The sequence below is a fragment of the Gobio gobio genome (assembly GCF_949357685.1).
Source record: "Gobio gobio genome assembly, chromosome: 5".
NCBI classification, from domain to species: domain Eukaryota; kingdom Metazoa; phylum Chordata; class Actinopteri; order Cypriniformes; family Gobionidae; genus Gobio; species Gobio gobio.
In genome coordinates, this window is record NC_137101.1 from 26,170,761 (window position 1) to 26,196,879 (window position 26,119).

A 26,119-nucleotide genomic window follows, 5' to 3' on the forward strand; every position below is an offset into this window, starting at 1 on the left:
GCTGTTTAAATAATAGTAATAAAACATATACATTTCTGCAAGGTCTGGTTTACCATTTAATAAAAATATGACAACACAAACATATTCATTATTTAAACATTACAGAGTTCACACATGAACGCTTGGAATGAACCTGGAACAACTATGAATGGATTCCAACACGTTTGACCAATACATTTCCATGACTTCTGTTTCTTTACTAGATTTTTTTTAATACACAGAGATTGCACTCACAGAATAATATTTTGCCAATCAAATATATTAGAGCATAAACAGAAAAATGTACATGCAGTAAAGAAATTCCCATGACTTTTCCGGGGATGGAGAAAAGATGGAGTTTTCTGTTACTGTGGGAACCCTGTATATCACATCAAATGTGTTAATAAAAAAAGGAACAGGCGAACAAATACCAACATTTGTCCTCTTGATTTGACATTTATTATTCCTATATACATGATTCATATACATACAGAGAAAGTCAGTGCTTGGGGGGGCAAAGTTCTCTTTGGAACAAATTCTCAAGAACAGGTTCCTTGCACTTCTTGTGTCTTTATAAGACACTTTTCTAAACATAAGTACAGCAATACAATAAAAGCCCAAATGATCCAACCGCAGCAGTAATCCACTTTATCCATACTACATAACCTATAGACACAATCACGGACCAAATGAAAAAGCAAAGTCATAACAAAATGGTTCTCTCATTCAAAACTCATATGATTATATCATAAAGATCGCTGTTTTGGCCCAAAGGGTCTGAGTGAGCAAAGCCAATGACATTTTAAAGCTGATGGGTGTTGCTGTGGGCGAGGCTTCTGTCACTCAGTGTTGCTGATTGGCTGGCTGTTGTAGTCGGTAGACTCCATTTTGAGGATGTAGGGAATGATGCTGTCGATCTGAACGTTCCCGATGAGACCGGCGAAAAAGAGCTCTTCAGTCACCGCAGCGCTCATGAGCCGCAGGGCAGGCAGACGAACTAACAGTTTTGAAAGACTAACAGAGAAAGAGAATTTATATATTAGTCACATCTAAGATATCTTACATAAAACAAAAAACAAAACAAAATGAAGAGTTAAAATGATTTGGATTGTTGGGTGTAATGCACTTCTAAGTAATTACTTAGTCAAGAAAAAGGTAAATTATAGTAATTTAAGAAAGGGATTCATTTAAATGTTTCTATTATTTAATTACAGTAATTGCATTAAATACTGTTTAGACAGGGTTTTTCAAACTTTTAGATGCCATGGACCCCCAAATATGGACCCCCTTATTTAATCTAAAAATGTATTGACATTTTTCATGTTTTTTCTCCAGAATTTTCCACAGACCCCCTGTCACTCATTTACTGCCCCCTGCAGTTTGAAAACCATTGGTATAGACCTGGGCCCGTATTCATAAAGAATCTTAATGCAAAGAGTAGCTCCTAGTGACAAAATTCTAAGAAAATTCTTAGAAATGTGGGCGTTTACCCTTAAAATTAACTAAAAAATCCTAGTAAAGAAAAAAGTAATTCAGAAAGCATCTTAACCCTTTAAAGAGGTCTTAAGGTCAAATTTGTTAGGAGCACGGACAAGGACTTTTAAGAGGCTTAAGAGTTTCTTTAGCAGCGGAGAAAATGCAGAAAGACGTAGAGGGAGAAGAAATGTGTTGCAGACGATGGATGACACTGACAGTGACTTAATAAGACGCTATAGATTAGATCGTGCAGGGATCATGTTTGTTGCATTAAACCCAACTTTCAAATAAAATAAATAGACATGCCAGCAATCAGTGTAATTGGAAAGAGTGGAACAATGTTTATAATTCTAAGCCAATCAAATACCTTATAGGAAATTAACAGCATGGGAAATAATAAAAGGATTTATATACACTGAAAAAAATTATTTGTTGAATTTACAAAAAAATGTTTGATATTTGATCTCAATTTAAACAAAAACACATGCAATTCCCATAAAACTAATACATTTTTTCAAATTAAAATCAAAAAACTACATTTAAATTATTTAAACGAGCACAAATTAATTATGCTTAATTTAATCGGGCCATAATAATTTTTTTCAGTGTACATATATATAATGTGTGTGTGTGAGTGAGAGAGAACGGTAAAATAGGACAATTTGCGCTTGTAATTTCAAAGTGAAGGCTTAGAATAGACCCTATACTTAAAAGCGCTCCTTTTTTCCCCTTTTTGGACAACCAACCAATCACAGTCTTCAAAAGACTGTGTCATACATAGCAACGGGGTCAGCCCCGCCTCTTCACTAAGATAAAAGTTTTTGTATTTTCCTTGCTCAGAGTTGCTCTTAGATCGGTCCCGAATAGCTCTTAAGCTAAGACTCCTACGTAAAAGTTTTTAAGCTAAATTAGGAGTTTTCTGAGAGGACTCTAAGAATCTTTATGAATACGGGCCCAGGTGTTTTCAAACTGGGGTCCGGGGAATTTAGGATGGGGGTCCCTTATAAAAGATTAATCGTATTTGGGGGTCCTTGGCATCATAAAGTTTGAAAACCCCTGGTATAGGCTATAGAACAATTCTATATAAAACAATAGTAGATTGAACACAAAAATGTAATGTCTAATGTTAAAATGTACGGTTTATAATGTAGCCATCTCCCTTTAAATACTTTGGTCAGTTTAAGAATAAATGTATGCAATTTTATATTATTTAATTTGAAAGAATTAAAAACGCAGTTTCACGTCTATCCTTGCATTGTTCAACTGGTCGAGGGTAATATGGGATTTAGAAAGTAATGAAATACTTTTTAGAGACTTTAATTAGTACAGTAATCTAACTGTTGAAGATGTAATTAGTAGCTATTAATGACTTTTTAGAGTAACTTACGCAGCACTAACTGCAAGCTACAAGAGTCACTCACCGATATGTGTCCTCTGGATACACTTTGCTCACATAGTCCTGCAGTTCCATGTAGGCTTTCTCCTGAAACCGCTCAATCTGAAGGGTGCCGTCCACTCCGGAGTGATCTATGACACACACGCATACAATCAACTTAATTCTTACAGTTTTTCCATTTCCCTTCATATTTTTCAGATAAACCCCATTTGTGCTCACCCGGGCTGAAGAGAACCACAGCTTTGAGGTAAGCATATTCATATGGGTCGGGACTCATGCGACTCATACTGTTACAAAATTCTTGCATACGCCAGATATGCTCCATGACTTGCTTCACCCGCTCTGGGGACAGTTTGTCTGTTGAACACACATACACATCTCTCATTAGGTGTCTGTGCCTCTGTGAATTCAATCAAACTGATGCTAGGGGGTCTGTGCAAAGTTTGAGAAAAATATATTTACAAAAGTATTTTTATGGCTGTCAAAGTTACCCCGTGCTTAAAATATTACTAAAATATGTTTAACACAACTTGACCAAATTTAGAAATATACAATATTCAAAAACAGTAACAGGTCCACATACCTTCATCCAGGCTGGTCTGTAAGTGGTTGATTATGGCCGTGAGGATCGTTTCTACATTCATAATATGTGAACACTGAGCCAGACCTAAAGCAAACAACTCATTCCAGCAGGCCTTCATCAGCGTGATGCTGTTCTCTGAGCTAAACACCAAAAATACAGAGAATGAAATGAGGATACAGCTAAAGTCACAAATAAAATCATTACACAGTACATTGCTATTTGAATTAGGTGTAGGGGAACAAATAATGGCCTGCAGTTTTGTTCCACTGTCTATGGGGCAAAATTTTAAGGCTCCTGCCATGAAGGCTGTATTAAAAGGTAGGTAACTTAAAAATGTAATAGACTCCTAAGATAATAGGGGCTATTGCACTGGGTAATTCTTGGAACTTAGTTATAGGAGCTAGCTTATGGGAAGCTATATTCAGTTTGAAATGTTATATGCAAAATGGCAACGCAATATGTAAAACCCATGAGGTTTAAACCCATTTTTGGCAACTTTCCAACAACCACTGACAGGGCGGGATGGGGACGTGATGGGCTCGGACTGGATTTTCAATTCCACATTGAATTTAGCTACATTCTTTGCGGGACATATAATGAATATGCAATCGCAAGTGTCTTTACTGTGAGTGTAAATGCAATTAAGTAAATAGCATTACATTATCATTTTGCAACAATTAAACATATCTAATCATTTCTGTGATACATTTTAATTTTAATTTTGCAACTTATAAAACGTTGAAATATATGTTTAAATTAAATGTTAAAACTAGTATAGGAAATAGAAAATGTAAATTATATTTATATATAGCATTTTGATCCAAACGTTGCACATTTGATATGGAAAATGTACATTTAAATACAGAAATACATTGCCATTTTACATTTCAAATTTGAATATAGCTACCCATAAGCTTCCATACTAGCCACCAGGGTGGTATACTTCCCAGAGAACTAAATTGTCCCCTAGTGACATTTTCCTGTTTGCATTTGCACCGCCAGCAGGAACTCTGAAGTAAGCTGCGCTTGTGGTTGTGACTTTTATTTTGACGACGTGACAGACATTTATTTTGACGGCGCTGAGAATGCCAGAGCCTGAGCACACAGCGCCCACATTCTTCGTCTTCATTAGTGTACAATCTGTTTAACAGTCCTGTCTAATATGTATTAAATAGAACTGTTATACGAAGAAAGTAGGCAGATATGACAAAGTATTAGCGTTTGCTGTGTGATTGATGCCCAATGTCATTAGCAGAGCAGAAATACATAATCCTGTTTCACTTGGAGATAGGCCTAGTTTGTGGAGTAAATATATAGGCTATAATCTGTGTGCGTACAGTGCTTTTTTTTTTAAATGGCGGGTGCTGGTGTATTGGGTGCATGCTTTTGGCCAATCAGCGTACACTGGTAGCTTCTATTGTGCTGGGTTATACCCATAGACTGTAAAAAAATATGGACGTAGTGTCCGTGACGTCACCCATAGGATTCTGTTGAGCCGTTCTGAAGCGCAAAGTAGGGACGAGCCATCTTGGCAGCGCGTCATCGCGCGTCACTCCCGGATAACAGAAAATGGGCAAAAAGGCGGGACGTGGGTGGAGCTTTAGTGACGCGATGACTAACAGACAGCAGATAAACTGCCCTTAATTATGCAGAACTTTAAGGCTTTATTTAATGTAAACGAATGAGTTGTAAAAAAATTCACCCCCCTCACAGTTGTCATGAAGGGCAAAATGAGCCGTATAGACCAAAAGCACAATTTGTTCCAGGCTGTAAACATGTTTTATTCTGCTCTAAAGTTGGCCATTTTAACATGGGGCTCAATGAGATTCTGCTCCCTTCTGGATCCTGTCCCTAGCGGCCAGTCGATGAATTGCAGTTTGAGGCACTTCCGTATTGGCTTCAAGAGAAACTACGGGAGGTTGCCGCTTGGTTATACCCTACTCTAAAGGAGGAGTTAAATTAGTTCCCCAAAAAAGGTGTTCCTAGAACAAAAATCATTCCCAGTTCCTGTGGTGCAAACACACCAAAAAGCGGGTCACTCATTTTAGCCAAATTCTATATGCCAGAATGCACTGCAGTGAGCTGTACAAAAAAAAGATGGTGAGAATGCAGGAAGTGCTGATGATAAAGTATATTTTAAACTAGGCCTGTCACGATAACAAATTTTGCTGGACGATAAATTGGCCAAGAAATTATTGCGATAAACGATAATATTGTCGTTCTGAGACCATTTTCATCTAAAATAATGATAATGGCATAATAATGCAGGTACACCTTTTCAAAGATCAATAAACTTTTATTTCGAAAGACTATTTAACACTGAAAACGGAAAGCATTTTAAATATCCACAATAAATGAACAAAACAACCAAAACAAAAAAAAGCAATGGACTCTCAGTCTGTTAACAAAAAAAATGCAGTTGAATAAACAGCTGGGAAAACTGCAACGGATGATTGTGTTTTAGGTAGTGCTGGGAATCGATTAAAAAAAATTAACTAATTAATCAAAACATTTTCTGTAATTAATCACGATTAATAAGTTTTTAATGTTTTGATATTGTAATAATTTCAGTTACTCTCCAAATTAATGTACCGGTAGTAACATTTTATTGACAGCATATTTTAAATGTGTTGTATTGTCATTATGTTTTATGAATGAAGGCCAGTATCACTGATGTCTCTATGAAACATTAATAACGTTACATTACAGTATAACTGAAAGCTACCAATTTCAACATTTATTAGGCTTTAAAAAAACTAAACTTAAAATAATCTTTACCTAAACCCATTATAATAAATGTTATTTTTACCTGTGGCCTTCCCTGTTAGACATATACAGAAATGTAATAGTTATCAAACACCTTTCTTAACTGCATAAATAATAAATGAAATAAAGATTAATCATCATTAAAGCTTCCCGTTGTTCTTTGATGAACATTAATGACAGGCATCATCAGTGCTCCTGTCACTTTAAGAACGGCCGTTGCCGAACATGACGCGGATCTCACGCGCTGTCCCGCGCATCACATTTCCTCACAACTCTTTAAGTTCATTTAAGACGTTATTTAACTAATTTAAGACTCTTAATATGAGAATATTCAAAATTCTCTGTGTTGTTGTTATTGTTTGTTCATGAGCAAAAGAGAACTCGATGTGAGCACGCAGGAGACTGACGCGAGTCTGTCTGTGCGTCGAGTGTGTGTGTGTGTCAGAGTGTCCCTCGAATAGCTGACATGAGACGCAGCCACACAGACAGGACACTGACACACACACACACACACAGACAGGACATTGACATACAGCGCATTCTCTTGTGTCTTGTGGCGCTTAGAAGCATTTACATGTATAAGAGCATGATCATATAATGTAAAGCTCGGCAAAAATGGATATAAAAATGGACGCTGGAAATTATCGCGGCCGGAAAAATTATCGAGCTCATTTTTTTATCGTGCGATTAATTGATTTATTGACTATCGCGACAGGCCTATTTTAAACCCATATTTAGTGCTATCCATCTGTGATTGCCTGAAACCAGGTGTAAACTAGGACATTAATACACTCACCCAAGAGCCTGAAAGGCTGGAATAGAGCGTGCCCAGTGCATGGAGAGGAAAAGCAGACGGGAAGCTGATTCACAGATGTAATTCAAATTCAGGAAGTCTGGCATGGGCAGCGGCATCATGAGCTACACACAATACACATTGTTATTCGACCATCATTTTTTTATCGCTATAACTGCAGTGTGTGCCAATCAACAGTGACCCCTGACCTTAAAGGGCACGTGCATATCGGAGAGCAGCGGTCCTTCCAGTTCCAGTAGGGCGTTGGACTGTTCACCAACCCTGACAGCCACAACCTCCTCCGCCGCCTCTTCCCCACAACCTTCCTCAGGCTGAAGCACCTTTGTGAGCGTGTCAAAGGCCCTGAAAACACACAAACAAACACGAATGTGTAAGCACAGCCATGTACCGCACGTCTTCCAGGCTTGATATCAGAACTACACGAGTTGCTATCCGCACCGCGTGACGTCATTCGACTCATCCCTCTGCATGTCCGTCATAACACTGTCATCGTTACTCGCGGTCTCCATCCCCGATAGGTCAGTACTGCTGTCCATCATCTCACGACTTTTGTTGAGGTGACCGAGAGACGTGACCACGTTGGCCAGGGTACCCAGATCTCCCTGACTGGAATCATTCTGAAGTAAACATCAGAAAACTTGAATATATGAACATACAAATGTGGGTATGAATCTGCAGGGTTTGTTCAAATTTAAGCCTTGAAGACCTGCACAAATAAAAGCAATTCCGTATGAGCGGAGAAGGGGCAATGTCTATACTCTATAGGAACATATTAAACCATAAAATGACTGTAAAATATGATTTAAACAACTTTACTGTTGAAATACAGGCTTTGACAAGAACAAAAAGATTTATAAAATGATAAACCATTTTTTAAGAAAATGGACGAGACAAAATGATTAGACCTATATTTATTTTCCAATGATTATATATATATATATATATATATATATATATATATATATATATATATATATATATATATATATATATATATATATATATATAATATGATATTATATAGCAGAAATATAGAAGTTACCCTGGTAAGCAGCTGCGCCTAAAACAGCAAATTTGTGAGTGGTGAGTTTGCAGGTGATATAAACACCATAAGGTGAACTATCGCAAATTCTGTTTTTCTGTTCCTCTTGAAATGATAGTTAAGACTTTTCTTATATAATTTCCTTATATAACTTTTTTGGCCTTCAATTTAATCAAATTGATTTAAGAATTCAACCTAAAATCTGTTATTTTTAAAATTAGTATAAATTATTATCAAAAACTGTAATGCTGTAAAAAAACACTACCATAATTCCTTGTAAATTCAAATAATATATATTAGTAATGAGAACTGGGGGGAATATATGTTTAATTTACACCATACATGTTTAATTTACATCATGGTAGTGTTTTTTCATGAAAATATTGCCACAGTGAACTTGATGGTCCTAAAATAGGCTTAGTTTACTTTATGCAAATTTTCTTTTGATTTTGTGGTCAAATATGTTGAAGCATGTTCTTGACAGGGAGATTTAAATAGTAGTGTTTTTTAATAACAGGGACCAGGAAAATAGATTTACAAATAGATTATAGCTGAGATTCTAAAGGAACCAGAACTAATAACATATATATATATATATATATATATATATATCATTTTTTATTTTTTTTGATGTAACGATATATCGGCAAACGATGTATCGCGATATAAAAATTTGACGATATGTATCGTTGATGGAAACGATATGATTCGCAATATAGAGTTGTTTTATTCAAGGCTCAACTTGCTGTAGTAAGCCTATTTATAAGGTATAATTCACCCAAACACAAATTTACAAATGTATGCTTCCACAAATGTAAACTCTGTCATCATGTGCTCACCATCATGTCTTTTTCGTTTAACTTCCAAACACAAATGAAGATATTCTTTATGAAACCGGATGGATTTCTGTCCCTCCATTTAAAGTCATTCCTCTCAAACTTAAAAGATCCAATAAATGTCATAAAGGCACCGTAAAAATAACTAATCGAGTGGTCTAATCCAAATCCAAGTCTTCTAAAGAGACACGAACGATGGTTTATGATGAACAGATTTGAACGACGCACATACTGTAGTATTTATAATATGTATAATAATGCAATGGTGGAATATTTGTGGGTCCTGATAATAATACACTAATAATAATAATATTATTTTGATAATAATAAAAAAGTAAAAATAAAAAACCCTCTTCTTTATTTTGGCTTAAAATATCGGGATACATATCGTATCGTGAATTCAGTATCACGATTCATATATTGATATATATACAAAGAATTACTTCCAAAAAACATTTTACCTGATCTGGCGAAGAAGGAATTAAAATGGTGTTGTCAAGTTTGGAAAGTGATTGTTGTATGTTCAAGAGCATGTTGGAGTCCAGTAAACTAGTGGACCTGTGATCAGACACCGAGACACAGAGTGAGAGCTAGAAACAGAAAAAAAAAGATTATTTTTGACTCGAAAACACATTCACATCCATACCTGGTGGTCTCTTTTTCGCTAACAAACGTTGGCATGGCGGCGAGAGGGCTGCAGAGGTTTTTGCGGATGTAGATCTTTTCGATGGAGGGCGCACAGTTTGCTGGCTTCTCTCTCGACACCTCCACCGGTTTCCTCTCGCACTGAACAGCTGTTGGCAGAATTTCAGCAGGTGAAAATCATAAGACTTAGACACTTAGAAAAGTAGCAGCACACCCCTGCATCAGTCATGTCCAGAGCACAAGTGGTGCGAGTACGTGTTACGTATCTGATCTGGACTCACAGTCTTGTTTCATGCCGAGGGCCATGCAGCGCTGCAGTCTGCAGTACTGACACCGGTTCCGGTGGTGTTTGTTGATGATACATTCTCCAGACCCACGGCACGTGTACACCAGATTCTTCCTGATGCTGCGCTTGAAGAAACCCTTACAGCCCTCACAGCTCACTGCTCCATAATGACGACCTAAACACACACACACACACACACACAAATGACCAACAGGACAAATGCAACTATTCACAAGTGTCTCTCTCCAATAATAGCTTGCAGCCAGTTTGAGGTCTACACTTATTTAAAGGTGCAGTGTGTATTTATGAGGATCTATTGACACAAATGCAATATACATAACTATGTTTTCAGTGGTGTATTAAGACCTTCCATAATGAACCATTATGTTTTTATTACCTTGGAATGAGCCATTTCTATCTACATACACAGTGATATCGCCATTTTGCGCCGTCATGTTTCTACAGTAGCCCTAAACGGACAAACTGCTCTACAGAGCGCTAGTTACTCTCTGCTGTCTCAGATGACGACATCTTTGTCCTGTGTCGGCCACCGTAGATTCTCTATGTGCTTCGAAAGGGAGGGGTGAGCAGTGGACGATTGCAATTCACAAACTCGCCACTAGATGCCGCTAAAATTTACACACTGCACCTTTAAAACAAAACAAATGTGTGTCAAGTACCTGAGGCCTTGTCTCCACAAACTACACAATACTCCACTGGAGGCTTCGTAGCACCCTGTTCTGAGCCCTCCGTCACAAACTGAAAAACAAAACACTCTAGCCTATAAATATGAACATTAATATTGTGTAAATTACAAAAGGAAATACCTTATACAAAAACAAACAAGCAAGTACACACTCTCCCAATACAAACGATATCTGCTCTAAACCAGACCACGCGAAAAATAGGCTCTGCTCCTGCGACGCCTCTGTGTGCAGTTTAATGCTCTAATCTGTTAAAATGGGTGGCGAAAAAAATATACGCTGCTTACGTACATGTGAAACCAGCCTTAGAAGGTAAGCTTTTCTTTGACTGTTATCATTTTTTGAGCTGGCGATCTTCTAACATTACATTCGGACACACTGCATTTCTTGGCACGCTCTTTTTACACGTTTTTGGCGCCACCTATTGTTGCGTGTGTATTATTGACATGTAAAAGTCTAGACCCTGAATTTAAGACAAACCCGTTTTTTCAGATTTATTTCTAACCATAACCCTTGTCTTATATTCGGAACAATATGGAATACTCCAATTGATAGCATGCACACACACACACACACAGGCAGCCAACACATGCCAATTAATCTAGAAAGCTTCATCTTTGTCCAGTGTAGGGCTGGTCCGAATACCCTTTTTTGAGCTTCGTAGCTTCGGTAGTAATCAACATCGAATATTCGAAGCTTTGGAGGGAAAGGGCTGAACATATTCTTCTCTTTAATAAAAGCAGGAATCTGAAGAAGCGGCGCACCTCACGTAGGTAGGACTTATATGCTCCAAGAACGGACACTGCAATAGTGATAGGCTAATGAACAAGGCGGATTCAAGCAACCCGCCCCCGAATTGGCTAACCGAAAGTAAACTGCGCACGGCTGCACTGTCATTCGTTCACAGCCGTTCAGTGCACAAGCACTGCAATGTGACGGTGAGGGAAAATGTGCTCACCGTCACATCCCTAATGGGTAAAAAGGCTAATACATTTTGATTCTATTATTCTATTTTCCCCAATGTCAAACCAACACAGCTTAACCCAAAATACAAGCTCAGGTATGCGCTTCTTCCATATAAGCTCATGCAGTTGCGTGCTCTAGACAGAGAATACTCCGTTGCAGGGAACACCAAGCAAATATATTTATTAAGTATAAGTATAATATGAGTTCCTATTCAACTGTCCATCCTATTAAAAACTGCTAGGCTATAAAATATTTGTAAAAAAAGGAGTATTGTATTTCTCCAGTTTAAAGTGTAAACATATGCAAGCCCGGATGAGAAGAACCATTTCGAGGTGGATGCCAGGTGTGTGCGAAAAAAAGAAATGAAAAGATTATTCGAATCCCACATTTGAAAATCGAATACCAACCCATCGAACGAATATTATAATATTCTTGTTCAGCCCTAGTCCAGTGTCCGATAAAAATGTACTCTTTTAAACTAGTGTAGCTCTTTTGCGGGTATCTCTTCACTGGACTCCAGTAGTAGTAGCTGCTCCATTTCTTTTTCAACTGTGAAACAATGCTTCAGGCCAGTGTTGCCACCTGGTGGACCAACTAAGAAATTCAAGGCGCATACACAGTATGCGCACACTATGCTTATGACTAAATGTATGGCACACCCGCTGAATGCATACGGTAGCGTACGTGTAAAACATTTACCTGGATCTGTTGTCCCGTCAGCTCAGGTGATGCAAAAAGCAGTTGATTGACAGCTGACCCATCGGCAGAGGTTAAGATGACCTTGGCTGGTGAGTTCTCTTGTTTGATGTACAGTTTCTCCTGGTTGGGGTAATCCAGGTTAGTTAATATAAACTGCTGTTTGCCGGATCCAGCCTGATCAATGGCAGTGACTATCTGCACCTTCTGAGCCAACTGCTGCTCCGTCACAATCTGACACGACACATGACAACAAAGACCATCAAAATGAAACCTAATGACAGCAATAACGTTCAGAAAACCTGTTCACACAAACATGAATTTTCTTTCATACACTGATCGTCTGCCCAGCACCGATTCATGGCAAACACACCTAAAGTTTAGGACTGTGTCTGTGACCAAAAGTGCAAATCTTATTGGTTGGCTGGCTTTTTTCACAGTGCAACGAAAAAGAGATTTGTACAACCATCCGTTAAAAAAAGCATGTTGCATTCAAATGTTAATGTTACAGCCATTCATTAACATTCAAATGTTCATTTGAGTCCTCGAGTGTCTAAATGTACAGTTTAAGTCACCTGTAGGCCTCCGTCTGCAGACACCAGCTGAATTCTGGGACTTTCTCCATCCATGATAACGATTTGTCAGAACCGTGGCTTAGCAACGCCCCATCAGCCACGCGCCCACCTGAGAAAAATAACACAACTCCATGATTGATCGGATGCCTTCTTAACTTGTCATGTGTTTATTTCGTTATTGAGAGCAAAGCGTGTTGCACATATTAACATATTCATCTAAACGCCACTCTCAGCAGTGTGGGCGGCATCAGGATGTTCACTAACAGTATATCGCTGCGAAGGTATTTCCAACCTTTCCCCCCAATTATTATTAATAATAATACAATTTTAATAAATACCTAAATAAAAAATGTATACAAATAAAAAATGATTTAAATTAACATACCACCTAACAGTCCAGTAATATAAGGAGTAGAAAAAAACAGTAATGTAATGTTATAGACTATAAATATTTCCAAATTATATTTTATACATATTTAGCTTATTAATTTTTCACAGTATAAATTGGAACGTGACTTTTACATTTTTAGGAAGGGGGTTAAAAGATGCTAGGATGTTTATTTAAAAAAAAATGTCCGCCGCATAAACGGTCTGGGATGGCTTACATACTGCAGTTTAATATTTAGCTTTAGGGGATTGTTTAAATAATGATGCAAATGAGGTCTGCCTCAATTCCTGTGATGTTTTGACCTATCTATTATCAGTCAAATGATTCACGACTTGTCATTCCATCATCCAGAACAATGGTTTCTTCATTATTAATGAGCTACTATTATACACTGTACACGTGTTCAGGTATACTGTTCAGTGTTGTCCATCATATTGAGCATATTGATGAAGACGTACTGAAATCTCATATGGATCTGATTAGCAGTAGCTACATTAGCACACTAGCCAGCATCCCGCGATATGGTTTTAGTGTTATTCAGAGAATCGAATGACTTAATAATGAATAAATGTGATCTAGACAGTGAATGACAGCTGGGGGTCAGTAACTCTTGTGGAATGTGTGTGTGTTGATCCGGGAAGATAAAGTTAGATCTGTTCCTGTAGGTTAAAGGTCATGATTGAAGGGTTAAAGCTCCTCACACATACACAGACGGATCTTCGGTGCCGCAGCTCCTCACACGTGGATTACAGGACAAATCTAGTATCTTCACAATTTTAGACCGTCAAAGGATCTATTGATAGGTCCGAATAATCGCCTTTGTGCTGTTTTTATATCGGTATTGGTTGTGTTTATCAGAGCGCTGATTTCAGATTTACCCGCTGATAGCGTTAGCTTGCTAAATAACGTCATATCAGCATCAGATTAGCTATGTTGTCCATTTGATGTCTGATTACACGTTTTTACTTTTCTCAAAGTCTAAAAAAGCTAGTCTATTCAGTTTAATCGCAGACATGTAAGGATCGATTTGATTCCCGATATTTCCTGTTATGGTAGCGGCTACTACGCTAACGCGTGTTAGCAGGCCAGCTAACAACAGTGCTAACATTCTCCGGAATTATTAATCCTGAACAATTACGGCAAACACAACAGGGTTTAATAATGTAATAAAGGGTTAATCTTACCCTGTAACCGTGAATAATAATCCAAATACGGTGTTGTTTTGATAAATTATTGTAAACTGACGGCTCACTGCAGCTACAGGAGGTCAGAGTTCGCGACCCGTTCAGAGGAGACCGGTACATCTGCGCATGCGCGAATGCACTCGTGAGTCGTGAGCCAGGTTGTAAGCGTTCGTTTTAGTGAAGGTTGAATGATAATATACTCCGTTAGCCAGTATAATTTACTAGAGATCCCGTTGTTGTTTTTTTTATTTATTTAGTGTTCTAGGACGCCAAAAGCATAATTTGGATACACATTGACCAATAACTGTCCCAGTTTAGCGAGCCAATTGTGAATTCTCTATCGTTAGCTATAACATCCACAGTACCAACAGCTCTGCTAATGGATCAGGCACAATGTTGTGAATTTGTCAAATAACTAAATACAATTAAGAATTTAAATAAACTGCAGTAGTTATTGTATTAGCCCATATTAAATATACACTGGCTATCAATTACGTCGCTCTTATTTTTGTATCAACAACTGAAGAACCCATACTCGATATCTAACTAACGAGTTACTACATTGAATTAATAGGTATAAGTAGTGTGTAATGCACTTATATTTAGCAAACATGACCCAAGTCATAATGAAACCAAGTTTAACCAGAGATGCATCCGTGTTATCTCATTACATTATTTATTAAAAATTATTTGCACTTTACATTTATGTTGGGGCATAGCCTACTCCCTTGAAATCCTTAAGATATTAACAGATTACTTCAGGATGTAAAACCTTCTGGAGATCCTCAGAACTTTGGGATACAACAGTGAACTAGTGCCAAGATGACCAGAAGCATCAGGAATAGCAATTATATTTTTTCTTACGTGAAAAAACGAAAACATAACAGTGGTGTATCTGTTTCCCAAAATCAAAACAATCTTACAAAATGTAAACATTCAAAACACAAATATGATCAATATCGAACAAATACAATCCATTTCTTGGACCGGTTACCCTTCAAACAGTGAAAGATCAGTGGCTTGCTGGATTTTAGTGAAAACGGTGGAGAATATAATTATGTTTTACCCATTGTCAAAGTGTCCTGAACAAGGTGCATTAGAGTATTTAATGTGTTATATCTTTCCCTGATAAGAGCACTAGTTTTTCTCTCTGTATTCACAGCCGGTGTGCTATAATGTCATATATAGTAAGTTAAAACAGTGCTGAGTTAGCCAGCCTAGCACCGTGTCTTTACTACCCATAATTCATTGAGGCCATTACACATCTTGAACTATTTTAAATACGCCTGCATTATATTACCATTTACAAAATATGTACACTTCCAGTTCTGTCCAGTATAATGTTTAAAACATCAGTCAAAATGCCTACTTTTTACAAAATAGTTTAAGATTATTAAAAACATTTTTGAAACTGTAACAGGTTAACTGATAAATCAAATTAAAAAGGGCCTCTTCAGGAAATACCACCAGAACAAATATGTATAAATTGTCGCATATAAAAGCACAAATTGTTTTTGCATACATAAACTGCCAATCTTTCGTTAAAATATGCTCACATTTTATGCATTAATCTTTTTGTAAATTGTCACATGTAATGCATTGTTTTTGAAATGTTCTTTTAAAAAAATGTATATTGTTACATTCAATGTGTGCATCATTCGTAAAATCGTTTTTATGTCAATTGTGGCAGGTAATGAATTAATTGTTTGTAAAACCATGCTGGGGTAAACTGTCGCACGTAATGTAAATGGTCACGTTCAATGCATCAATCATTCGTAAAACCATTCGTGCAAAAACACTGCGCAAATCAGTTGTAAAAACAATGGTTTTACGTACAATTCATGCATAAAGTCACTCTGTTTGTGCTTCACGATTAAGGCCCAGTAACTTTTTAAGCCTTAATTTTCCAACTTTCACAGTTGATTCACAAAATCTCCCATAATGCACCATGCCAGACTGCACCACATGACCACGCCAAAGGTGGCGACCTGGCATCAGACATTCCTTGCGTCATACATGCTCATGCACATTCAGACTTGACTATGAAACACACAAGTGACCAAATACCTGCAATTAGATTCAAAGTGTCCCTATGACACCAATGGAGTGTTTCAAAATATCTAGCGTTCCAACATGGGCATAAATTCTAATTCATATGTAAACGTCATGGTCTGGAGTAATTGCAAACTGTATGTAGAGCTCATGACCGGTCATTGTCTGACGGTTTTGGCCCTGAATGCTCTGTGGGCTGGTTTTATGGTAAGGAGTTGTTACAGAGAGGCAGTGCTTCCTAAAAATGACATTAAGAACAAACTTGTGTATTAATACCTCACATTTTTGAAGTAAGTGTGATTAAACGGCTACTCGTTTTACCTTCACTAGGGTGCTTAGGATAGATAAATGCATCAACTACATCTACCAGCATCCTTTGCTTCGAGCTGGGTTTTGATTTACGCATTCTCAGACGCACTGCCTGTGTAACACAGTGGAGAGACCCAGACCAGCGACATTTATTTATCCTATTTAATCCAACCCAGCCCTGTCAAAGGATCATGGCCTCTTGAAACGCGTCAATCCATCTGAAAAAGAAGCACAGATTTAGTTTGACATCAACGATTCTTTTATTGGATTCAACTGCGTGAAGTGTTTTTCTGGTGTACCTCTGAGCAGTGGGGATATCCTCTGCTCTGAAGATGTAGTGGAGTGTGTTTTTATGGTACAGTTTAAACTGCATTTTTTGAGCCGGTCCCGTCTTCTCCTCTCGGAGGAAAAAGCCCAGCAGTGGCTGACTCTCCAGTGCCGCAACATCCTGAAAACCACGCAATCATAGTCACATGACAGCTTTTATTATGTCATACACGACTGCATATTCTTGTGACACTGAATGGAAAAAAAAGCAGTATTGGGGAACAATTGACGTAAATTATAGTTTTCAGTATTGCAAAAATGTCCCACATAATATTTTTTTCAAGAAATGTCATCTCAAAACTGTCTATGCTTATTGTTTTTTGTAGAGTAGATCGTTTTGCTCCTTACCATGGGCAGATTCTAGTTTTGTGGGCACTACATTTAGTTTAACTAAATTGTGATTTTACATGTTCAAATTGGATGTTGAAATCCTGATTATTTGTGCCAGATGTTTTGCTGTTTATTGTAACTTTTACAGACACCAGCTTAACATTACCAACAAGTTTCAATGAAGGATGATAATGCTTAATGCTTAATAATAGTTATGTTGTCTGCCGCTCTTTAAGGATGGATTCTGATTGGCCTTCAATGTTTTTATTGTTCATCAGCTGAAATAAATTGGTTGTAAAAGTGATCCTAATGATATTGTTTCCATGTGCCATTATCATTATAGTTGTGGTGTGGACTACGCTATTCTTTTATATTTAGAGCGATAAGAAAGATCTTATCTTTATCATTATAGTTATCGTTCTTGATTGAATGAGCCTTAAAACTGTTCTTAAGTAATTGTTGTAAAATCGTTACATACATTTCTGAGTAAAAATATTCTTAATACAGCCAAGTGTACAATTGAGAAGCTAGATTCATTTTAGCAAATCACAGATTTTATAAATTGTTCATAAAAAAAAAAGTTACATCTTTTTTTGTAGTGATATATTCAGTTAAATGCTGATATTTGTTGCTATGTATTTTTTTGTCTTATTAGTGGCATTTAGCATATAGTCACAACAATCCTCATTATTTTGTGCCAAATAAATACTACTCTCATTGTTAAAATAAATTATAGCATCTAATAATGTTTTTTTTTTATATATTTAAAGTCCCTTATGCTCATCAAGGCTTAATTTATTTGATTAAAAAATACAGAAAAAAATAATATTGTGAAATATTATTACAATTTAAAATAATGGTTTTCTATTTTAATATACTATCAAATGTGTTTTATTCCTATGATATAAAGCTGCATTTTCAGCATCATTACTCCAGTCTTCAGTGTCACACGATCCTTCAAAAATCATTCTAATATGCTGATTTATTTTCAATGTTTGAAACAGTTGTGCTGCTTAATATGTGTTTGGAGCCTGTGATACTTTTTTCAGGTTTCATTGATCAATAAAAAGTTAAAAAGAACAGCATTTATTCAAAATAGAAATCTTTTCTAACAATTTCTTTATCAATTGAATTTAACACATCCTTGCTGAGTAAAAGAGTAAATATCTATCTATCTATCTATCTATCTATCTATCTATCTATCTATCTATCTATCTATCTATCTATCTATCTATCTATCTATCTATCTATCTATCTATCTATCTATCTATCTATCCATCTATCTATCTATCTATCTATCTATCTATAAATAAATAAATAAATAAACTACCCTTTAAACGGTTTCAATAGTTAGATACTTTTTGTTAGTAGCTTGGTCAACGACAGTTCCAAAGTAGCTTTCCCAACAATTTCCTTATGTCTTTTTACATAGCTTCTACCTGCTTTTTGATAATCGTTTGTATTGTAGTGTAACTACGCTACAGTCAAGCTACCACAGATAAAGCTTCCTCAACACTGGCTAAAAGTTATTACATAAATAAAGGCAGCATACTTCACTAGCGGCGTAAGTGTAGAGGACTTTGTTCTTAATGACGAACCACAGCCTCTTCCACGGTTTCTTGTGGCCTTTGGATCTTTGCAGATATCCACTCATAGAGGAGTTCTCAGTGTTGGCAGACACCTGTGAGCGAGATATTTTAATATGACGTCAGCGTTATGATAGAAACCGAAACCTTCACTACACTAGTGACATAAATTCTGCATGTCATTGCATTGGGGGTAATGTACAACTTCAGGTCACCTCTTTGAGGGCAGAAGGAATCCTTTTCTGTTTTCTAGAAAAGGCAAATGTTGAACTCCGCCCACTAGGGGAAACGGTTACATTGGATTGGTCCCCTAAGAGACAAAAGCAAAACAGCACATTAGAAAAAAATATGTGGTATTTGCCTGTGCAACCACACAAGTTTAATGCTTAGTTCACCTAAAACTGAAAATGATCCCATAATTTACTCACCCTCAAGTCATCCTAGGTGTATATGACTTTCTTCATTCAGCCAAACATAATCGGAGTTATATTAAAAAATATCCTGGCTTATTCCAAGCTTTATAATGGGAGTTAATAGTACCTAAACCCCAAAAAAGCGCATCCATCCATCATAAAAGTAATCCATATGGCTCCAGGAGGTTCATAAAAGCCTTCCGAAGTGATGCGTTTGTGTAAGAAAAATATACATTTTTATAACTTTATACACTGTAATCACTGGCTTCCGGTTCACATTCGTAATCAGTGTTTGTTTTTTTGCTCTATCGTCTGCGCTTCAATACGTCATCAATACATCATGCGTCGGGTCAGAGGTCACTCTTCCGCCAGAACTAGACTGGTGTACGGCCGTTATCGGAAACACATGATTATAGTTTATGAAGTTATAAATATGGATATTTTTTTACTTCGCTTCAGAAAGCCTTTATTAACCCCCCTGGAGCCTTATGGATTACTTTTATGATGGTACCAAGGTACCATTCATTCCCATTACAAAACTGGGAGGAGCCAGAATATTTTTTAAGATAACTTCGATTGTGTTTTGCTGAAAGAAGAAAGTCATATAGGCTACACATAGGATGGCTTCAGGAGGAGTCAATTATGGAATAATTTTCATTTTTGGGTGAACTAACCCAAGCATGACCGCTAAAACAAGCATGTTAAATAAACAACACAACTAGTAGAGAAGTGGAAGGTTGGCTGACAGCAGAAATCGCGTACCCTTGTGCTGTAGTTTGATATAGCAGTGGTCGCACACTCGCGCCAGCTGATTCTTCAGGTATTCCAGGTAGTATTTATTGGACGAACATGCCTGACACACCACCTGTTGCCACAACAAAACAATATCAGTCAGACCTATTTGTTCATTCCATAAAAAGAAACAAAGCCTAGAACTGTTCGTATTTCTAACCTTTCCACATGCACGGCAGTGGTGGCGTCTCCAGGTGAGCGTGAACTCACACGTGCAGATCATACACATGGTCGTTCTCAAATCTGGAATCCAGATAGGCGCTTTAGAGCCCAGCGGTAGACCGTCATCAGAGATTCCCTCCAACTACACACAGAAAAACCAGACGCGTGAGACAGTCTATTTGAAGTTTTTGACAAAAAAACAGATGCAGTGCATCTCTATGAGCTTTACAAAGTGTCTGAAATCAGTTGATTTTTTTAATTAGGAAAAAAAGGCAGATGTTTTTAATAGGTATGAATAGCAAAATAAATGATTTACTTTTCCCAGAGTTGTTTTTGAGAATTTCGATATTGGATGGTGTGAATAGTTCTGGTACATTGTTTGTGAATATCTTATGACGTTTATGTTGTTCAACGCCAAGTTGTGTTAATATATTCAGTTTAATAAACTTATAAAACTTCAGTATCAGCCAGGCTGGTTGATAAAAGTTCTGGTGCATTGCTTGTGAATATTCGATAGTTATGTTGTTATTGGCAAAGGTCAATATTTTATTCAATCAAGTTAAGTGAACATTTGTTTTCTGAAACTTATCAGAATTTTTCATTAGATTTGGTATGATTAGTTCTGCTGCATCCTTTATGAATATTTTATGCTTATGTCTTTTTCAAACAATTCTTAAAGCTTTAAAAAAAAAAAAAGCCTACTGTACAATCTTTACATTCTATACCCTAACCATAAACCTAAACCTTACAGAAAACTTTTTTACATTTCCTTATGAGAATTTGCCTCCACAATGTAGAAAAATGCAGGTTTTACTATCCTTGTGGGAAAATTTGGTCCCCACAACATATTAGGGAATACCAGAATCACACACACACACACACACACACACACACACACACACACACATACACTCTTAAGTGCACCCACCTCTTGGCTTCGACTGGAAAAGAAAGAAATCTTCTTTCTGGTGTAGTCATCTATTGCTTTAGAGATTGCTTCAAGCCATTCGTCTCTTTCTGTAGCTGAACTGCAAATGTCAATTAGTTCGTGATTTCAGTTTGATTAAAAATAAGTATCAAGAATCCATTTAATTTCACTAGTGATCAAAAGATGATTATCATGAACAGTTATTCATTCCACTACTGATATTTCTTTCATGTAGACCCCGCAGATAAATTATATACGTGTGTGTGTGTGTTTCTTACTTGGCAGACAGTATGAAGGAGCGTTCCACACTCTCAATGTTTAATTCATTCTGATAGGCCTCCTGACTGGGTTTGCTCACCTATTAAAGACGTGAGACACATATATGTTACATCTCCTGTCAGTGTTTGTGTGTAAGAGTATTATTGCGGTGGATATCTGACCTTCATGCCAGCAAGAGACAGCATGCTGTTGACTTTATACTGGCCAGACTGAACTGGTGTTGTGTACAGCAGAATATCATTAAACTGTTGATAGAGAAACAGACAATTTGTGTGTGTTACACAAGCCTGTAGTGCTCCAGTCAGAAATTGAAGCTTTCGCGCCTCGATCGCCCCCCGGTGGCCGGTCCCAGTATAGCTCCTAAACCCCGCCTCTCCATGTATTTGAATGGGCGCGAGACACACTAAACAATTTAATTACACTTCAAATAATTGTTTCCTAAAGATGGTTTCTGTCATTTTAGGAAGTTTTTATTACAATAATTTCATTTCAAGTGTTCGTTTTTTAAATAAGTTTAGTTTTAGTGAGTTATTTGATGCTATAAAAACGGGGGGTGTGACGTCATGATTGACAGCTGAGATAGACGGCTTCTCTGAGTGAACTTGTCACTGAGGCACTAACGGACTTTTTTCTGGATTTTTGGGAGGAGATTGGAGCTTTAGCTTTAATTTCTACACTTCCATAACTGTTTATTTCACACCAACATAATTAATTGTTCTGCATCTGCGAGAGTGTGGGCGGGCTTTTGATAATCGCGCCTCTACTTCCTGTTCTCTACTGCGCAACTCCGGTCCCGAGATCGCTACTGCGCAGACTCGGTCCCAAGATGTCAGCGCCGTGAGCGGGCCTATGAAAGCTTCAACTTTGGTCAGCGGAAGTCAATGAAGTTGCGTCCATATTTTTATACGGTCTATGGTGTTACACCATCCACAGTTTCCTGTCATGCAGCAATTTCCTGTATTGTAAATTATCGTATTAACGTAATGATATTGGTGTGCGGTCACTGTTGTGTGTATAAAGTCTTTATTTAGGTTTATTACCTCAAATGAAAATATATATTTTTAACTAACTGAAATAAGTTGAAACACTAAAATTACAAACAGGAAAGAATTTATGAGTAAAACTAAAACAAAAATTTAAAAAATAAATTAAACCTTAATAGTAATATATATTTTTAAAAAAAGACAAAAATCACACAAGGAATAACAAATTAAATAAAAACAAAAAATAAACTAATTAGAAATATTTATTAAAGCTATAAAGTACATAAATACTATACTAAAATAACACTGTGCATTTTTTAATAAACATTTTAATAGTATTTAGCCTTAACTTGACCATCATTTCTCACCAGGAAGAACATTCTGGGCTGCATAACTTTCCTGGAGAGTTTCATCAGAGTGCCCTCCTTTAAGAAAACCTGCGTATGACACAAGAACAGTATGTTAGTTTGCCAAAACAGAGACTTTGTTCACTGCTCAGACATAATGAATCATGGGTACTTGAGTTTCTTACCCTGCCAGGTTGGACGATTTCATGATGACCATTCAGACTGTACTGAACCTGCATCAGCTTCTGAAAGTTATCCTGAATAAATGAGATGCGTGTAAGATGTTGTTTATATTCATAATTTCCTCATAAAAGCGTGATTGTGTGTTTGTTGCGTTACCCCTTGCTTCATGATGTCGTTCGCATGGTTTGCCACTTCTTTCACCACACTAAGAGCAGCTGGGGAAACCAAACAAACCAATAAAACATTTCAATGATTTTTTTTGTACTCATCAACTCATAAATAAAATAATCAAAGTATTTAACAGAATAAAGTTTCATTTTGCAGCAAAAACCTCAGATAAAGTAAATACATTTTCTGTATTGTGACAGACGTTCGAGTGACACAGATTAATGAAAAAAAAAAAAAAAAAGAGGAAATGTCAATAACACAAAAGATCAATAACATGCCTTTAGGACAAATAGATATTTAAATTTTGGAAGCATTTATAGACCTTAGTCGGATTAGATGCCATATTGAATTTAACACTGATGAAAACAAGGCTTGTATAGTCTTTGCAATGGCACATACTGTATAAAAGTACTAGATGATGTAATTTTTACAACTCAGATCCAACTCAAAAAAACTTCGTAAAGCTTTTAAAAAGCTTTTCGTAAAGATGTTTTGTCAGATGAACAACTGGTGTGTTGTTAAACAACAGTACAATCCATTGAACGCACTTGTATTTTATCCCTCAAAGCCATGGTTGCCAGGTCTATTACAAAACTAGCTCAATGGACAAATCAAAAATAGCCCAAATGGCCATATCCCAAACATCCAAACTCAAAATATGTCATTCCCATACCTAAAATACATATTTTTGAGTCACTAAATTGTATACACAGTTTAAATCGTAGTGGATCAAAGGCCCTCCTTTACAAAACTTAACATTTAGCAGAGTTGTATCATTGTTAGAATATAATATATTCCAAAATAAAAATATAATCAATATAAATCAAATTATAGTCAAAATAAGTCAAATATAATTTATGCAATATGTCGAACCTTTAACTTCAACAGTTTAAAAGTAGCCCAAGGACTTGGCAACCTGGCTCACAGCCTCGTTTTCATTCCTGTCAAAAGTGAAATATGGCGCTACCCTGACTAAAGTCTATGAAAACTAATGTCTTTGTATAAAAACCAAGATTCACATTTTTACATTCACATGGACTACATTGTTTTGGAAAATGAAAAAGGTTTTTTTAAAAACTGACCAGCACTTACGATTTTGATGAATGAGGTGATAAAACTATGATACATGTCTAAGACAATGGGCTTAGCTGTAATTTTTGTTTACTGCACATTTTACCAGGTCATTTTATTCTGTTTATTTGCAGGTCACTCTCTAAAAGTACCACCGTAGCACCATATTATGAGTCCCTGTGTCATTTCCAGGGAAAATGGTATGCTCTTACTTTTTGTGTCTTTGTAGTCGGATGAATCCTCAGGAAGATTCTTCAAATAATCTGAAAGAAATGATGAATTGGAAGATTCAAAATTAGTCAGAGAGATTTGCTGTGTATTCTCCGTTTAATTACTCCGTTAGCTTAATTTTAAGTTTAATCACAAGTTTGTCCACGTGTGAAAGGGGTGATGTGCTGAAAACTAAGAATTCAAATTCACTTCAACCAAACTGTTATGCTTAATCTAGCCAAAACCAAAAAAAGAATTTTCTGACAAGTTCATAACCTGATGTGTAGTACCAAAAATGTGCCCGTGATGACGCATCAGCTGTATGTGGTTTCCTGTAATGGGCCTGATTCCCTCCTGTTTTGCTGTGGAGTGCAGTGTGCACTCGTCTGAAGACCTGTTTACACCTGGGGTCGGTTGCATAAACTGCTTAGACTAGTCTTAAAAGTTAGTTGTCTATTTTGTTCTTCAAGACTGTTCTTAACTTTTTAAAGTCAGTTACATAAAAAGCTAGATTGGTCTAATTTGAATCAGAAAAGTAAGACTGATTACCTCTTGACTAATTGCTGTGTCAAATTAGTTCTTAAGACACAGTCTAAACATAATGGCTAAGTTTATGCAACTGGCCCCCTGGTATTAAAATGAGTTTTGGATGATCAGATCACAAGTGGACGAGGCAGATATTCCCGTTTACACCTGGTGTTTTAATCTCTTTTGTCCACTTTCATCCACTTTGAGGAGAGGGTCTATGTATGTGTTTTTCAGATCTTTCAGTCTGCTGGACGAAATAAGCTCACACAATTTACATATGAACGCGACCGCAGACGACGGAAAAACACACGGCGAGCATCAGCTTTCGTTTTTCCGCTCTGACAGCCGCAAGAACCGCCGAACGCTGTGAGTGTGTGTTATAAATCAGGAATGGTGAGACAACATTGTGCTTGGTACTTTTTTTGACTTCAAACCAATATTGGGTCTCCAGTTGACAAATTAAATCGATACTCGGTTACTTAACGTAACCTCGGTTCTCTCTAGAAGAGGGAACGAGTATTGCGTAAGTTCCTTACGCATCGGGAAAGTATTCTTTCTTCGAGATTTCTGAAAAACCCAAAATTATCCTTAATTTTGTAACATTGTCAACGCAGTGCGGCAGCCTGGCAGACCATAGCAGGCTATTCCAGCGTGCTATTGGCTGCTCTGCTGGCAACTGCAGCAGCCTATCGGTGAGCCCGCGTGACGTGGCGACCAATGAGGGCGCTTCGCGCCCACCTGGCTTCATTTGCCTACAGGTGGGGCGTGGCCACGTGTATATAAGCAGGGCTCACGGGCTGCATATTCGGTTTTCGTAGTTCTGAAGCGTAAAAGCCCGCGGGGCGCACGGCAAGGAACGCAATACTCGTTCCCTCTTCTAGAGAGAACCGAGGTTACGTTAAGTAACCGAGTATCGTTCTCTTACGAGAGGTTCTCTCGTATTGCGTAAGTTCCTTACGCATCGGGAACACATTGTCAACGCCGTGCGCACCTCGCGTACAGCATATGTATCCCAGGGAACCGGGGACCATAACACTGCTCGGGCAGGGTGGCCGGTAAGGAAAACGGGCCACCACATATACAGACACTTCGTTCGAACTGACAGGTGGTTACAA

The 26,119-nt window shown here is 37.2% G+C and overlaps 3 protein-coding genes across 3 annotated transcripts in view; all 3 read right to left on the reverse strand.

Moving 5' to 3' along the window:
- taf3 (TAF3 RNA polymerase II, TATA box binding protein (TBP)-associated facto) overlaps positions 1-26,119 on the reverse strand; it is a 996,662-nt gene that overhangs the window by 598,712 nt on the left and 371,831 nt on the right. The gene's annotated exons all lie outside the window — the stretch shown is intronic.
- Positions 30-14,464, reverse strand: nr2c1 (nuclear receptor subfamily 2, group C, member 1). Its single transcript, XM_079817189.1, has 14 exons — positions 14,337-14,464; positions 12,765-12,873; positions 12,193-12,423; positions 10,504-10,582; positions 9,819-9,998; positions 9,539-9,686; positions 9,354-9,450; positions 7,453-7,631; positions 7,203-7,356; positions 6,997-7,118; positions 3,435-3,574; positions 3,071-3,208; positions 2,877-2,982; positions 30-993 (listed from the first exon to the last, which is right to left on the reverse strand). The coding sequence occupies exons 2-14, from the start codon at positions 12,816-12,818 to the stop codon at positions 819-821; spliced, it is 1,803 nt and encodes a 600-aa protein (XP_079673315.1). The 5' UTR covers positions 12,819-12,873; positions 14,337-14,464; the 3' UTR covers positions 30-818.
- Positions 14,992-26,119, reverse strand: part of fgd6 (FYVE, RhoGEF and PH domain containing 6) — a 32,460-nt gene continuing 21,332 nt past the window's right edge. Inside the window, exons 9-21 of the mRNA XM_079817181.1 lie at positions 24,479-24,529; positions 23,184-23,242; positions 23,030-23,101; positions 22,866-22,934; positions 21,676-21,759; positions 21,514-21,593; positions 21,236-21,335; positions 20,306-20,449; positions 20,116-20,218; positions 19,156-19,250; positions 18,907-19,035; positions 16,997-17,145; positions 14,992-16,915 (exon numbers count right to left, since the gene is read on the reverse strand). Of these exons, the coding sequence (XP_079673307.1) occupies positions 16,879-16,915; positions 16,997-17,145; positions 18,907-19,035; positions 19,156-19,250; positions 20,116-20,218; positions 20,306-20,449; positions 21,236-21,335; positions 21,514-21,593; positions 21,676-21,759; positions 22,866-22,934; positions 23,030-23,101; positions 23,184-23,242; positions 24,479-24,529 (1,172 nt within the window). The 3' untranslated portion in view covers positions 14,992-16,878. The remainder of the gene's footprint in view (positions 16,916-16,996; positions 17,146-18,906; positions 19,036-19,155; positions 19,251-20,115; positions 20,219-20,305; positions 20,450-21,235; positions 21,336-21,513; positions 21,594-21,675; positions 21,760-22,865; positions 22,935-23,029; positions 23,102-23,183; positions 23,243-24,478; positions 24,530-26,119) is intronic.

What these genes read in the sequence shown, in the direction of transcription:
- nr2c1 (XM_079817189.1), bottom strand. Translation starts at nt 12,818, where the DNA reads ATGGATGGAGAAAGTCCCAGAATTCAGCTGGTGTCTGCAGACGGAGGC. An exon ending in AGCGAAAAAGAGACCACCAG is followed by an intron (nt 9,451 to 9,538) that starts GTATGGATGTGA and finishes GTCTGATCACAG; the next exon opens with GTCCACTAGTTTACTGGACT. An exon ending in ATATGCACGTGCCCTTTAAG is followed by an intron (nt 7,119 to 7,202) that starts GTCAGGGGTCAC and finishes TATTGTGTGTAG; the next exon opens with CTCATGATGCCGCTGCCCAT.